Here is a 16138-nt window from a genome sequence, read left to right on the forward strand (position 1 = left end):
GAGCCATTTTTTCTGAATTTTTATTGACTTTTTCTCACACTTTTTTGCTTCATCCGTAGTATTTGCTTCAATATTATTAGAGTAGTGGAAATCGTTTTTTGCTTCGACAGCTGCTAATTTTTTTTTCTTGTGGTGCCAGTTGAATTGCAGGGCTTGCTCATTTTTCACTTTCAGGCAGTATAAAGATTCCACGTTACTTAACTAAAATTGTGCTTGCAATATAATATACAATTTCGGGATGCGTTTATCGTATTCTTTTCGTCCGCTAAGTTCTATGAAAAAAATACTATTGAACATGGGGGATTGAAATTGATTCCAGATAACTTTGAATTTTAGGATAGTAATTTTATTTATTCAATAAAAGGGCAAAAATATTCAAAATAAATGATAGATATACAGGGAAAAAAGGGCAGCTATAGGTAATATATTGAATCAACCTTAAGTTTTTGAGGCTTTCAAATTCTTTTACTTCGAGGCAGTATAAACATTCCACGATACTGAACTAAAATTGTGCTTACAATAATATGCATTTTCGGATGCATTTATCATATTCTTTTAGTTTCTAAAAGAAGCCATGGCTCATGTGAAAAGCTGAATCAAAATCCGAAGGCAATAACTTGTGTGTTGTTGATGCCCGATTAGTTTGAATAATGATTGTCTATCAATGATTATCGTAATGATAAAAAAAAAGTTGAGTTGGCAAAGATTCCCTCGTGCTACTATGTTGTAGCGTATTTTGTCAAGGATCCACACCATTATAGAAAAAAACACGGGGACTGGAAACATGATTCCAGATAACTTTGAATCTATTGAATCAAACCTTAAAATTTTCAGACTTTCAAATTATTTTACCCAATTATTAATCAGTCTGATAAATCAATTTTCTAGAAAAGTGGATCTAAAAAAAACCCATGGGCCATGGCATATATGCCAGGGCGGCTTGTAATAATGCCAAGTCGAGAAAGAGTGGAGGCTGGGCCCGCTTGGGCGGGCCACGCAGGGAGCGCGGCAAGGCTGCGCGGGAAAACTAGCCTGTGCTAGTGAGGCATTTACGAACGGAAGAACTGGCGCGGCCGCACCAAATGGCAAATGGGCCCATGATTCAGCCATGAGGCAAAGGCAAGACGACGCGCGCGCGCGCGCGCGCGGAAGTGATGTGCCGCTGCCGGCCGACCCGCGTCAGATTTTTTTCGGTGGCTCCCGTTGGATTTTTTTTTCTCCCTCCCTCCGCGGAGGTACGAGGTGGTCTTTTCTTTTCCCTGCTGCTCCCACGGTGTCGCACGTCCCGCGAGGCGTCCGACGAGAGGAAGAATGAACAAGAAGCAGGCCACAAACAGGAGCACACACTGATGATTTGACGATCGCATTACATGCAATTTCGTCCCGATGAATGCAGAAGCTTTAAGGCTTACGCGGAGGCAGATAGGCGAGTGTTTTTCCCCACCCAAACTCAAAGACACATCCCGTATTCCCCGTACCCGATTGGCCGATCACAGAACTGATCTCCTGATGAGCCATGGAGCTAGTCACTTTTGCAATAGAATAAGGTTATGCTACCCATCATGCTAACATTACAATGCAGGGACATAAAGAACCGGATGTCAGCACGATGCAAATATATGCCGAATGCTCCAGGTATCAGCAAGAGTATCTGTAAATTAGCTAGTCAACTTGACGATTGCATCACAAGCAACTTTTGGAAAACTGTAAATTGGGCGTGTTGATCGGCATCATTAGCTGAGGCATTCAATGATTCGTCACGGAGATCTTGCTCAAGTTCATAGTCCAAACCTTGCCTCCCAAAGTCAACCATTTTTTTTGCAGGGAATTCATATTATTTTCCGGTGAGAAATAAGTGCAAAATGATTAAATGAACTCGAAAATAGAGAATAAGGCATTGTAGCGGGAGATCCCAGTTTCATAATGACTTTTTGGCAAATCCATTTGCGGGATGGCTTGAGATAAGTTTTACCTCCGTGATACCAACCACATTATACTATGATGTTTGAATCCCTGGCAAAAGAGCTTGTAACATACAGAGCAAAGACGTTTGAAACCTAAAATTCTTCTTGTTGTCAATGAAAAAAGCAAGTCCATATTAATCACTAAGTAAGCACTCTTTGCACACTTGATGATACAAATGAATTGGAACTCCACTTTATTTTGGTTCCATGTTTTTTGCTTGGGCACCATGTAGATTTTTAAAACAGCAATACACAATACGTAGAATAACCATATTTTATAGAAAGATTTTAACCACCTGGTAATCACAAGACTCGGGTGTCTAAATTAATACTAAATCCGTATGAAAATGTAGTTGATCTTCTGCCATGGTACAAGCTAGAGGCAGCATGCGAAAGCAACCGTCAGATCGAACGACCAACGGTGCGTATCGAGGCGCGGTTCTCTTGACAACCATCTGGCACGAGGATTACAGTTTTTGATGATTTGACGATTGCATTTCCAGGAAATTTTGTATTGATAAAACTGTAAACTAGTTCTTTTGTTAAGAAGCTGAACTAGTTCTGCTAGCTGCACAGGATAAATGCGACGCAAACAAGCTTAAGCGGAAGTAGATGATGAATTGCTTTTTCCACCCAAACTGACTTTTTTTTTTCTTTTGCAGGAACTGAACAATAATTTAAAAGCTAAAGAAGCATCTCATACCCGATTGGTGCACCAACACAGAACTTACTCCTGATGAGCCTCGGTCAATTTTGCAAAAGGCTAGTACGCCCGTATTGCTAACATAGAGTGCAGGCACATCAACAGCTGACTCCGAACACGATACAAATTTACAAATATATACCGAACACTCCAAGTAAGATATATCCATCTATAAACAGATATATACACAGTTTTACCATCCAGATGAAATCCACCGGTTACATCAGCACAAGTATCTCCTGGCACGCAGCTGGATACAAGGCTAGGATAACAGAACAGCTTACAGAGAGTTAGTTAACCAGGCGTGAACTCTGAAGCTTGTCAACTTCCTTCTTCAACCATGGACCACGAAGTTTTGGTGCATAACAAAGAAACATCTCCCGCTTCATGACATCCATGAAGACATCAGAGGCGAGGATCTTGATCCCATCTGGCACATCATCCATGGCATCTAGCACATCCAGGCATCTTGATATAGAGTAATCTTTTCCTTGATTTGCTTCTTGTTCGTTCATGTTAGCTCGTGCGCTTCTGGACTCTGGATGAACTGACCCGGTGTCCTTGCTGCAAGGCGTCTCTACTATAGCCTTGTGTTTCTTGAATATTCCTCCCTTCGATGCACTCAAAGGTCTTTCAGTTACATGCTCATCACTTCTTTGGCCTTGTTGATCACCATCATTAGCTGAGACATCCAATGATTCATTCACGTTAGCTTGTACACTTCTGAACTCTGGATGAACTGATCCAGTCTCCTCGACACAAGGCGTCAGCGTCACTGCTATAACCTTGTGTTTCTTGGATATTCCTCTCTTTGATCTGGTCAAAGGTCTTTTAGTTACACGCTCATCATTTCTTTCGGCTTGTTGATCGGCATCGTTAGCTGAGACATTCAATGATTCATCATGGAGATCTTGGTCAAGTTCATGGTCCAAACCTTGCCTTCCAAAGTCAACCATTATTTGCGTGGAATTCATATTATTTTGCTCTTCACCAATGCTTGCAACATGTTGAGCACTGGCACCAATGGTTGCATTGTGTGGGCGTCTTGTAGCAATAGCTGAAAGCACATAGATATTGTCCCGCATCAGAGTTTGTGTTTGAAAAAAAGAAGAGGATTACTGGAAAGCTATGTTTCCTGTTAAGCACTAGGATATTAACTTAGTTTTGAACAATATCACACCTCTCTCAAGAATATTTTGGAAAATGTACAACTTTACCTTCACACATGAGATCCAATGGATGAGATGGCGGGAGATGTTGGTGTTCCAGAAACAAGCACTTTGGTACCTTATCTTTACACCTCCTTACAGGCCTACAGGATTTATTAAGTGATCAAAATAAGTAGGAGTGATGAACTGTTAACTTAAATCGACAAAAAAGGAGGCGTCATTTACAAAGAATCTGAGATGTACTAAAGGCAACTTAAAATCTTCTAAACCTTCTTATAAGTTAAATCTAAAAACAGGGGTTTCTTTTGCAACGAGTCTGAGATGTACCAAGGGCAACTTTAAATCTTCTACGCGTTGTTATTTGTGGAGTGTCTTCTTGGTACACAGCGGAGCAATGGCAACTTTTCCAAAAACTCACTGTCAAAAAACTAACTTTTCCAAAAACTCAACAAAATTCCCCTGATAAATCAGATGAATTTAATGTCACCTGACAAAATGTACAATGCTAGAACCTATAGCCTCTCATCGTTGCAACAGTATATAATAAAATAAATTGTTTGAAGTACCTGTACTCATAAGTTAAGGGCTCTCCAATTTTGATGGCACGAGAAGCGAAAAAACCAACTCTTGTCTCACCGCTAACCTGCCTGGCAAGGCCATATAAACAATCAGGAATATCGTACAACATGAACTTTTTTTCTTGTTCAAGAATGTAGTATTACCATTTTTCTAGTTTACAGTTGGGTTCACAACTGTGGTTTAGAAAACGTGATACGTTTCCTTTAAAAGTTGCATCTATTGTGAAATCTTTGCTGATTTCACACATGTAGAAGTTTTTGTCACCACGCTTTTCTAAATCCCGAAGCCTTTGTTCACATGTCGTGTCATCAATGACTGAAACAATGATAAGAAAAGGAGGGGAAAAGAATTATACATGACGCCTTATACGATACAATTAACTTCACAAAAATTAGCTCGTAAATTAAAAGAAAAGCAGCAAAATTGCAGTAAAATGATTACTCCATTGACTAAATGGTCCCAATATGATGATACCATACCGTGGCAGAGAGGAATAGATGAATTATAAACAGAAAAGGGAATGATAAAAGAAACAGTTGAATACAATGTACACTACTATACAGTAGGTTCTAAACAAATTGTCTCCAAGCCTCCAATGCATCACAAGTCAAAAGACTATGCGGCACAAATAAATGTATAAGTGTCTCTATTTTTAGTTATAGCTATGTTATACATGCTTATGATTATTTGCACAAAATATCCCTTCAATATTCAACCATTGGATTATATAGCTGGACAAATGCATTAAGCAAGAAGCCCATTCAAATGATAGGCATGTGCCTTTGGTAGCACTTTACAACTTGCATAAGGTAATCTGCAAGATTTTACCTTTACAAAACTATTTTAAAAACTCAATATAATCTAAATGGCATTAGAACTTCTTCACGAGTTTTAATAGAATCATACCATCAAGCATGGTAGTACTAACTTATCAGTACTAGACCACATATAATGGAAAGTTAAGTAATTGTTTGGAAGCACAAAGTACATGAAAATTTGGGTGGAACTAACCAATGAAAACGTGAAAAACTGCATATTTTGAGAGCATTAGCAACATGTAACTCCAAATGTTATGCAGAAAGTCATCTAACAAGAACTTGCTAGTTGCGCTGGTTCTATTTTTTTTTTAAGAAAACATGACCATGAAAAAATAACTTACCTTCACCAACATACTCGACTATAAAATCACCTTTCTCCAATGGCTCCAATGCAACAGCACCCCATCCACACTGATGTGTCTGTAAAGGGGAAATGTTGCTGCATTATAATCAAATGAAAACTAGTGCCATCTTTGACTCTGAGTAAGTAAAACTGCACAACAAACACAAAACTCTCAGAAAAAAAATAATCACTCCCACTGCACTAAACCAGGCCACCTCTATTGCCCATATGTAGGCGCAAGCATGCAGGTGTGTCCATTTTTTTGTTTCATCCAACCAAGTGACCTCTATTCTACATGATGCCAGGTCAACTTCACAGAAAACCAAAGGGCCAACATCATTTTGCATCCGAAAACAATACAAGGGAATTTTGAGTTTTAAACGCACAGGGTTCACTATGGCATCAGTAGATGGTAAGAAAACCAAAGGGCCCCTGTTGATGAGGTGAATTTGGACTTAATCTTTAGGGTTTGGATCCACACTCCCCTATTTACATAGGCCATAAGAGTGCTTTAACGATATTTAAAAATATACTGGATATTTTGTAAACCACACTATATAGAAGTCTGACATTGGGTAGCAGTAACAACCACAGATCATATGACCTTTGCTACCACTCCTAAATAATTTAACAATTAAAAATTAGACGCCACTAGGCCATCGCTTTGATCCACAAACTCTTGATCCTAAACAAGTTGGAAACTGCAAACATATAATATCAAAACATGCAACACTATTTTGTGCTGAAAGGAAATAAGGAGTGAAAAAATTGGTGACAGTTCCCAGAAAATCAAGCAAGCACATCATTGACAAGAAAGCTACCTTCACAATTTTAATTTTTTTATCCTTGCAGAATGGCTTGTTTGTACATAGACCTGAGCAGCGGCAATTCCTGGAACAACTCAGGGAAAGAGCCCTGACAAGTCAAAGCCAAATTGGAACACCATTTTGGAGGAAAGTGACGTGTATAGATTCTATATACATCATATAGAACTTTACCATCAATCATGCTAACTTATTCAGCAAATATTAGTAACACACAAGCGCAAACATTTATGAACAAGTACCAATGCTACTGTCCAGCAAATATGGCACTGGTTTAAGATGCAGGAAACAATATGAATAATTTGTTAAAAAGTAGGTATTCAAATGTTTAAACTTGCCCAAGTTAAAATGCAGCAATACTTTCAGATTCCAAGTCAAGTGAAAAATGTTGCATTGAAAGCCACATGAAAATTAAGGGTAACAGGATATATCACCTCAGTCTTATATGAGCGAGATAGAAATGAAGGTTCAGATTACAGTGAAATTCCTCTAAAATCAAAGAGAAAGGAATCCTATCCAGTGAAACTCTTTTAGTCAGTATGATATGGATTGACTAGGGATAGATGGAATAGCAGGAAGAACCGACTAGTCACACTCCTCTAGAGGCTCTGACTCCATTTTAGGATTATTGTTGTTCATCCTAGAGTTTGCCGGATGCCTTTCTTTTACAGACCAGCTCCTAACATATGTGGCTAACTGATTCAATTAAATGATCATATCTAAGAAACCATCTAATAAACTGACTAATACTATTTTAACCTTCACATGTTTCCTTGCCAGACACACAGCTAGTTTGCTGCATTGATGCGGCTGTTGCCTAGCCTTGCATTATGGAACCAGTGGTCCCAGGCCCAATGGCCGATCCATAACACAGTATGATGTTTCAAACGCTCGAATAGAGCTCATTCATATGGGATGGAAAATCGTACCTTTTTACGATGAACATCCTATGTTCCAAATATGCCTTAGCATAGTTCTAACAGCACTCAACATGGAAGTGAACATGCTATCACTTAAACGTTTCTATGTCAAGGTTTTCCGCAAACTACAGTATCAATACTCCCTCCAGTCATTAATACTTTATGTTTTGGACAAACAAAACATACTAAAACTAGCTTGTTTTCTTTCTCCAAAACACCATGTATTCATGACTGGAGGTAGTAGCATACAGTGGACAGGATTCCTTATTTGAAGTGACAGATGTGAATTTTGTGCAGTTTTCTTGCACCATTCAAACACAACACTTAACGATAGAAATGCATTTCAGGGAAAGAGAACAATACAGAGTTACAGACTATATCTTTAATTTAAACCAGCACTGCAACATTTACCGTTGATACAATCAGATAATGCATGTTTGTGCTTTTTTTTGTTAAAATAATGTTGGTTCCAAGTTTCGAACACATTTTTATAATAAAAGTTTTGCACAAACATTCACATGTCTTTGGCATGTTTCAACAAAGTAAGAAAGAATACCTGCATTCACAGTCTTCTTTGCAAGTAGAATAAGCTCTGCAGTCTGTGCACCCAGTATCCACACGAACACCAGTGCGCTTCTTCTTGATCAAATAAATATCTTTTACAAATTAAGGAAATAGCCATGATGTAATTATGTAGAAAGAAAAGCAGACAAGCAGAAAGATCACCTAACTAAACAGCTTCACAAACATAGATATCTTCAACAACAAGTAATGCGTTAGGATACTGCGCTTGATGGCCGTATAGGGGGGTGGCTTGTAAACAGCATCAGCAAAATTTCTAATGGTTGAATCACTGAAGTTTTTGTTAACATATGGAAGAGGTAGCCGGCAAAACACTTCCTATCAAATAAGCATGTTAGTCTAGCCATGAATAAATATTTTGTAGGAAATGCACTTCATCTTGATGAGACAATAGTACTTGTATACTAACAAGGGAAGAAAAATCACTAATTTTTTCACCTGAGGCATTAAATTGTAAGGAAATTAACCATTTTTCTCATCAAATATTTATTTTTTATGCATTCCAGTTGCATCACTAAGTACTAAAAACAAGATAAGTACGAATAAGCAATAACCCATCAATTATAAAATATGTGATCTTTTGGACTTCGTAGTCCCCAAGATGCAACATGGCCAATTTTTTTATAAAAATACTAGCAAAGATTGAAACAAATGGCCGAAAACACATCTACTAATACCATTTCCATTTAGCCATTCTAATACTTACAAAAATATTAGTGGTTAACCATGTAAACAAGATGTCCCAAACATTACTAATAAAAATACAAAATTAACCTTTTTCTACTTCAAGAGAATAATAAAACACTACTAAACAATACATTCCGGAACCTACCTAGCACTGTTATTACAAGGACAAGCTGCTAAAGGGAGCTCTGAAAATGATTTATTGCAAAGGAAAGTTATGTCATGCGTGCGCTCACCTCGATGCTGCTAGTAGACTCAGCATTCTGTCATAAGCAAACAAAGTATTCCTGTCAGCCACCTCAACCATTACAAATATGGATAAAAGGGTGTTTGGGATGCATTGTGATAATATTTTCCAAGAATAAATCTCAAAAGGTAACTTATTCTTGTTCGCTATTAATATTCCAGGGATCCAGAGATGAAACAAAAACACACTTGAAATGTAATGGAGAAATCAGCATTGAATTTTTATTTAATTCTATACTAGAAAATTTCACTCTTGCCTATTTATCAAATTAGACCTGGATAAACTGTCAGTATTTATTTCATATATGAAAACATGAAGTGACTGATTTAGGGGGCAAAAAGGATAGACCTCATTTTGCAGGAGCCAATCAGAAGGATGCCTCCAGCAAATTGCACTTCCTCGGTCATCTTTTAGATGAATCACTGGCCAAGGTGCACATTTCGTATGTGCTGCAACTGTACAACGTCCACAGCGCCAAAAGAACATTTTTTGCTTACAAATAATACAACCCTACTAGGAGACAGAAAGTTAAACTGATGTGCATAATGATCATGTAACGTAACCAGTACAAGGACAGGAATGCATAATTTCAAAAAAAATGAAATCCATAATTTCAAAAAAAATGAAATCCATAATTTCAAAAAAAATGAAATCCATAATTTCAAAAACAAAATACAGGTTTATGATAAAAGAAATTATGATGGAGAGGTGTAGGTTATAATAAATAGATGGAGAGGAGTAGGTTATAATGTGTTATAATCAAAGAAATTTAAATCATTTTGGCAATTAACATTCTATTCAGACCTCTCTGACTTGTATACTTGGTAAAGTATTACATGTTAACTAATGTGAAATAGTGCAAACTGAAAAGCACCTCATGCCATAAAATTGGAACTTACATGTTGAGGGCACCTGAAGCTTTCAGTGGTGAATTTTGAAGTATCTTTCACAACACAATTCAGATGGAACATCTCTTGACAGCGACTAACTGAACATCTTACTTCTTCTCCAGCATAGATGATCCTGGAGCATAGACGGCATTCGACCTTTGCACAAATGAAGAAGGTATGAGATGCTAAGATCTTGGGAGATTAATTCAGGATTAATGAGCTGTGGTTTCAAACTTTAACTGATAGAGAGATATACTAAGTATGATGAGTTTTATGTTGTGGAATGAAAATAATAAGGAATTCCGAGCTAGAAATCCAGGCCCCATACTCTATAAAATAAGGGCGGGGTTTGTATCTAGAGATAGTCTCCATTAACAAATTCAGGATTTTGTGATGTTTAAAAAATTGTCAAAAAGAAATTATGTCTATATTACACATAAAGTTAACTGTTAATCTGCAAATAATAAATGCCAAATACACCCACGATGTCGAGAAAACAAAACAGACAAGCAGTCAGTCTGGCATTGTTCATTCATCCTGAGCTAACAGAGTACCTGTTTCTCTATCATGATATCAAAGATGAATTCAATCTTGAATTTATGCAAGTTTCTTAACTCTGTGTACTACATAATGTTTCTTCAGATATGTTTATAGAAATGCAGCATGTTGTATTAATAGCATTTTTGCTAACTGGGAAGCTATAACCCCTGGTAGCCAACTAATTTCCCATACAAATTTATACATATCATATTATCCTTTTGGCTGTCCCTAGGTTTGATCTTTTTCTTACCCCAGCTTGCTTGGGATTGAAGCTGTTGTTAAACCACCATAATATCTACTTTCCTTTTCAGAGTCTTACTCTTGGATGCAATTTTGAGCATTATAGAGCTGTAAAGTATAAATATGATAGCATTTTAATAACAAATATAATATAGCATATTTCGATACTACCGACGTGCGTACTACATAACTAAAAGTATGTCACTGCTAAAGACTGCAAAGCTGATTGCAAACTTTCAGAGTGTCTTAAGTCTCAGCAAGACTAGAGCGAAATGTACAGAAAAGAACACAGTCAAAACCTATGAGTTCTATACCCATCACTCAAGCGCAGGTACAGTTGCCGAAATGCTTAAGAATTTGAATCGCGGATTGACCTGAACTGCAAGAACGCATTGCCAGTTGCATTTTGCTTGATCCGCCCAGACATGGAGTCCGAGTTAAATGCTAATTTTAGTTTTAAGTAAGCTGAATCAGACATTGGTCCAACAACACGAAGCACTTGGAGCAAAAACCCTTACCGCCTTGGGCGCGCCGGTGAGGAAAGGCAGGACGCAGCGGCGGGCAGGGACGCCGGCACGCATCCTCCGCGCCGCCCACTTGCCCACGTGCTCCTCGAGCGTCCGAGAGTCTCCGCGGCGGTGGCCGTCGGCGTCCCCGTCGGCGTCGAGGGACATGTCTGCCATGCCGACTGGACGGGAAGGAAGGGGCTGCGGTTGTTAGGGTTCGGAGCAATTTGACATTGGAACTGGGCGGAGACGCTGAAGCGGAGTGGACTACTAGAGTGTGCTGAAGCGAGAGGGGGGTTTCTGCCACATATTGCAACTCTTTTTTTTTTCAGGGGCCGTAAATATCTGCCAATTTAACTTGGGCGCGTTCGTGACTGAGGGTGGACGCCGGAAGCTGAACGGTCCGGCTCCAGATCCCGAACAGTGCAATCAAACACTCGTGAAATGAGCAACACACGTCTGAATTTTACCTTCTTTATACCAATTACATCCTATTTAGAATGTTTAAATTTTAGGTACAGTACTAACATCAAATAGCAGAGCAAAGACTTTTGAAATTGATGAATTCTTGTTGTTAACGGCAAGAGTGAATATTGAATTAGCATTCTTTGTCCACTTGGTGATTGAGAAATTGATCCCGTTTTATTTATATTTTTTTGTTTCATGCTTTTGCTTGGAGTTTTGGACACCATTCGAATATTGAAATAATTCAATCAGCAGTATAATCTTTTCTAAAAAAAGGCAGCATAATTATATCTGATAGAAAAAAATTTAACCCACCTAAAAAATCACTAGACTCGGTGACTTAAGTATAAATCCCTACGAAATGCAATACTCGTGAAATGATCTTCTGCCATGGTTACTCGATGATCCAAGATAGGGGCAGCATGCAAAAGTAGCCGTCAGATCGGACGATCGACGGTGCAGATCGAGACGCGGTTCTCTCTGGACAGCCCATCTTCTCCCCCTTCGCCGTAGGGTTTTTCTCCTCACTTTCTCTCACCAGAGCCGCCTCCCCCCACGCAGCCGCCGCACGGCGACGGCCGCCATGAGAGCCCTCGTCTCCCTCTTCCGGATCGCCCGCCGGCTTCCCGCCCCTCTCGCCGCCGCTAGGGCCCCAACACCGCTCCTCCTCCGGCACCTCCATGGCGACGCCCCGCCGCCGCCGCCACCCCAGGACCCGCCGCCCTTCGTCTCCCGCATCCTCCAATCGGAGCCGAGCCTGACCCCGAGCGCCGAGGCGGAACCGGCACCCGACCCGTTCCTCGATGAGTTCCTCGCGCGCTTCGTGGCCGCCTTCCGCCCGGAACTCGCGGCGGCCTTCCCCGACTACGACCGCGCCGTGCTCGACGAGATGCTCCGCCTCGTCGCGGACGCCGTGGTGTGCCGCGTCACTGGGGCCGACCCGGGGCCTGACGCCGCCGAGCTCAGCGACGACCTCTGGGCGGCCGTGTGGAAGGTCAGCGCCTCGGTGCAGGAGGCTATGCGCCGTGACCAGGTCCGCGCCGACCTCCGCCACTATCTCCACTGCGACGAGGTCAAGGAGATGACGCGGTTCGCCGTCGACGTCGGCATCCGCGGCTCCATGCTCCGGGAGTTCCGCTTCAAGTGGGCCCGCGAGAAGCTCGACGAGGTCGAGTTCTACCGCGGCCTCGATGACATGCGCGCCAAGGCCGAAGCCGCCGCCAACCCGGCCCCTGCGCCGGTGCGGAGGCTGACCGCTTTGCCGAAGAGGAAGGGGGAGGTGAAGTTCACGATGTACGGGTTGGACATGTCTGACCCGAAGTGGGCCGAGGTTGCGGAGCGGACGGCCGAGGCTGAGGCACATTTTGTGCCTCAGGAAGCCAAGCCTGTAGAAGGGAAAGCGAAGAAGGCCGAGGAGCAGCTGCTGCGGGTCGACCCGAGGAGAGGAGATCCGGTGCCTGCCATGGAGGAGTGGAAGGAGGATCTCCGGCCAAAGCGAGTTGACTGGATGGCGCTGCTTGAGCGGGTTAAGGCACGCAATGTTGAGTTGTACCTCAAGGTGAGATCTTTGGTAATCTTGAAAGCTTGTGTCCATCATTCTGCGATGTTAGTTTAGTAGATTTTTTGCAGGATCCAGATCTCCCAGTGAAAACACATAGTTACATAAGAAATTGTTTGAAGCAGAGTTTTCAGTGAGATAGTTGTGGACGAAGAGTGGAGCTAACTTTTATTATCATAGGGCATACGAATCAATTATCACGGGCATAATCATATAACAATATCTGTACCTGGACCACCATATCAAGGACTATATATGCATTACAAAATTAGAACGCAGTTCGAATTTATTTCATTTCTTAGAGAAAAGGACATTGCATCAACTATATTTGAGGGACATAGGGACTTAAGGTGTAGTCCCTCCATCCAGATATCATAGGCGTGTTTTCCCTCAGCACTGGTACCAATTCTTCGCTTAAACTATAAACTGACTCAAACACCCCTATTTAGTTCCTTAAGTAACCTTTAATATATTGCCATGCTGCCTCAGTGCTAGCTGGCTGCTCTATGCAGCATGCACATTTAAGCATAGAGGAGTAGTGACCAAGAGCGCAAGAATTTGCATGGAGTAGCACAACACGTCTGACAAGCATGGATAATGGCTTGAGAAAAAGACGCTCAAGATATATGGATGGATGGAGTATCTAGTGGGAACCCATTTCGTCCTTTGAAGTTTGAACCTAGTGAAACTAAACCTATTTAGTCTGAAATTTCTGAAGTTATCTGTGGACTTACTGGAATTGGATGCTACATTGCACTGTAACATTTCATGCCAAATTTGATTGCGCTTGATTGAAGCAGAATGACAAAGTTGAGGTCTGCATAATGATTTATGTTGTTCTCTAATGCTCCATTGAGCTGCTGCTGCTACTTATCATGTCTACCAGATGCAATCAAGTTTGGTCATGAATTTTTGGGGATCATTATTCCCATTCACCTACATACCACGATATAACACTAGAGCTTTTGAAGACTTCTATGTTCACGCAATTTACTCTCCTAGAAGGTGATTATCATTTGGTAAAAACTTGGCAGCAGTTCATGTTAATCCTTCAGTAACTTGATAGACTCAAACACATTGGGTAATTTGATATCTTCACTCACTCGCATGCACAAAAAATGTTTGAGTCAGGCATAGGCATTTAAATATGTGATTACATTTAATCCCAAGGTTCTTAGCAATAGTTAGATATGTTACATCAATTTTGCAGTTGCCTTTAAAAAAGTCATCACACCACTTCAATTTCTTTAACATATGTTCCATGTTTGAATTTACAGGTTGCTGAAATTCTGTTAGCTGAAGAATCTTTCGAGGCAAACATCCGAGATTACTCAAAGTTAATTGATCTTCATGCTAAAGCAAATCATGTGGAAGGTGCTGAGATAATACTTGGTAAAATGAAAGAGAAAGGTGTTGCACCTGATATCCTCACATCTATCACGTTAGTCCACATGTATAGCAAGGCAGGCAATCTAGATCGAGCCAAGGAGGCTTTTGAGTTTATTCGGAATGAGGGTTTCAAACCAGATCTGAAACTCTTCAGTTCGATGATTAAATGCTATATCAGTCATGGAGAACCAGGACAAGCAGATAATTTGCTAAACACTATGAAGGGCATGGATATCAAAGCCACCAGAGAAATGTACACGGATGTGATACGGGCATATGCTCAGCAAGGCATGGTGGCTGCTGCCCAGAACGTTCATAGGGCGATGCACTTTGCCGGAATTGAGTCTACGCCAGAGTTGTTCACAATGAGTATAGAAGCATATGGACGCATTGGTGATCCTGAGAATGCCTGTCTCGTGTTTCAACACATGAGGAGATCTGGACACGAACCGGATGATAGTTCTATTGCCGGTGTGGTGGCTGCGCACATGAAGAAGAACCAATTAGACCAGGCTTTGCTCTGGCTGCTGAGTTTAGAGAAGGAAGGACTTAAACCTGGTGTCAAGACGAACCTCGTGTTACTGGATTGGCTATCTATGTTGCAGCTAGTTCCGGAGGCTGAACAGCTTGCGCGGAAGATAAAACAGCTGGGAGAAGAACCCATAGAAGTCCATGTGTTCCTTGCTGATATGTATGCAAAGTCACGCCAGGAAGAGAAAGCCCGCAGATCCCTCAAGATGTTGGAAGAGAAGAAGAAACTATTGAAGGCTGATCAGTTCGAGAGGATTATAAGAGGCCTTCTGGACGGTGGATTCTCAGAGGAGGCCAATAAATACTACAAAATGATGAAATCATTTGGCTTTGAACCATCAGAAACAATCGAGGTTGGTGTTAAGGCCAGTTTAAGGATGAGGGGTGGGCTTCGTCCCACTGGTAGGCATTGAGGCTAGGGCTTGTATGCTGGCAGTGATCTGCTGGGCACGCAAGCAGGCAGTGATTCTGGTCAGAGAACCTTGGAGGTAGCACTGACAACGGCACAACCAAATTGACCAAACTTTCAAATGTTGGAAAATAGGTTGGCCGAATTCTTTTTTTGTTATCCATCGTCTCGAGGCATGAAAATGCTTCCACAGATTATAAAGTTGATAGGTGCTGGTCTCATGATTTTGTTGTTTGAAGCGATCAGGATTTGGACTTGTTTTTGGTGATTGTAATGCCTTTTCGGCTTCCAGACAGACATACCATGATGTAAGTTAATAATAGTTGACCAGAATTCACAACTGTGACTCATTATTCGGTAATATATCCGCTCCATTATCCTCCCCCCCGGCGCACACGTTAGGTGACATACTAATATGGGCCCTCTCGTCCCTTTTTTTGGTTTGTACCTGCAGGCCCGATACATGATGGGCTAAAACAGAGGCAACATTAGCTCGGGGACATCGTTAAATCGCGGCAAAGTCACAGGACATAAAAAAGGTAGCTTTGCCATTGCACACTCTTCAACCATGGTAATATCCGCCGGACACTTATACTCTATGTTTTAGTCAATTTTAATTTCACGTTCGACCTCAAGAACCGTTCCCGCCAACCTTTATCCTTTCTATCGCTGACTCCCTCCCTCCCCCTGACTTCTTGCGCCGCCGCCGTCCCCTTCCCGACGCGCAGGCCCCCCACCGGCGGTTGTTCCGGGGCGCAGCCCCACCCCGCTGGGGGT

The 16138-nt window shown here is 41.2% G+C and overlaps 2 protein-coding genes across 3 annotated transcripts; one reads left to right on the plus strand and one right to left on the minus strand.

Annotated features, from left to right (window-relative positions):
• Positions 1 to 2773: 2773 nt before the first annotated feature.
• LOC117861451 (histone-lysine N-methyltransferase ASHR3) lies at positions 2774 to 11294 on the minus strand. 2 transcript variants are annotated; one of them, XM_034745028.2, is made up of 12 exons: positions 11022 to 11294; positions 9733 to 9879; positions 9182 to 9343; positions 8823 to 8849; positions 8106 to 8220; positions 7877 to 7976; positions 6398 to 6467; positions 5575 to 5653; positions 4559 to 4730; positions 4403 to 4483; positions 3885 to 3979; positions 2774 to 3724 (listed from the first exon to the last, which is right to left on the minus strand). In XM_034745028.2, the coding sequence occupies exons 1-12, from the start codon at positions 11184 to 11186 to the stop codon at positions 2958 to 2960; spliced, it is 1980 nt and encodes a 659-aa protein (XP_034600919.1). In that variant the 5' UTR covers positions 11187 to 11294; the 3' UTR covers positions 2774 to 2957. The 2 variants fall into 2 exon arrangements, with proteins under 2 accessions (XP_034600919.1, XP_034600911.1); XM_034745020.2 differs by having other exon boundaries at positions 6398 to 6491.
• Positions 11295 to 12000: 706 nt separating this feature from the next.
• Positions 12001 to 15701, plus strand: LOC117861444 (uncharacterized). The gene is made up of 2 exons (XM_034745008.2): positions 12001 to 13032; positions 14310 to 15701. Exons 1-2 carry the CDS (start codon positions 12058 to 12060, stop codon positions 15363 to 15365), a joined length of 2031 nt encoding a protein of 676 aa, XP_034600899.1. The 5' UTR covers positions 12001 to 12057; the 3' UTR covers positions 15366 to 15701.
• The last annotated feature ends 437 nt before the right edge of the window (positions 15702 to 16138 follow it).

Source organism: Setaria viridis, chromosome 1 (genome assembly GCF_005286985.2).
Source record: "Setaria viridis chromosome 1, Setaria_viridis_v4.0, whole genome shotgun sequence".
Lineage (NCBI taxonomy): Eukaryota > Viridiplantae > Streptophyta > Magnoliopsida > Poales > Poaceae > Setaria > Setaria viridis.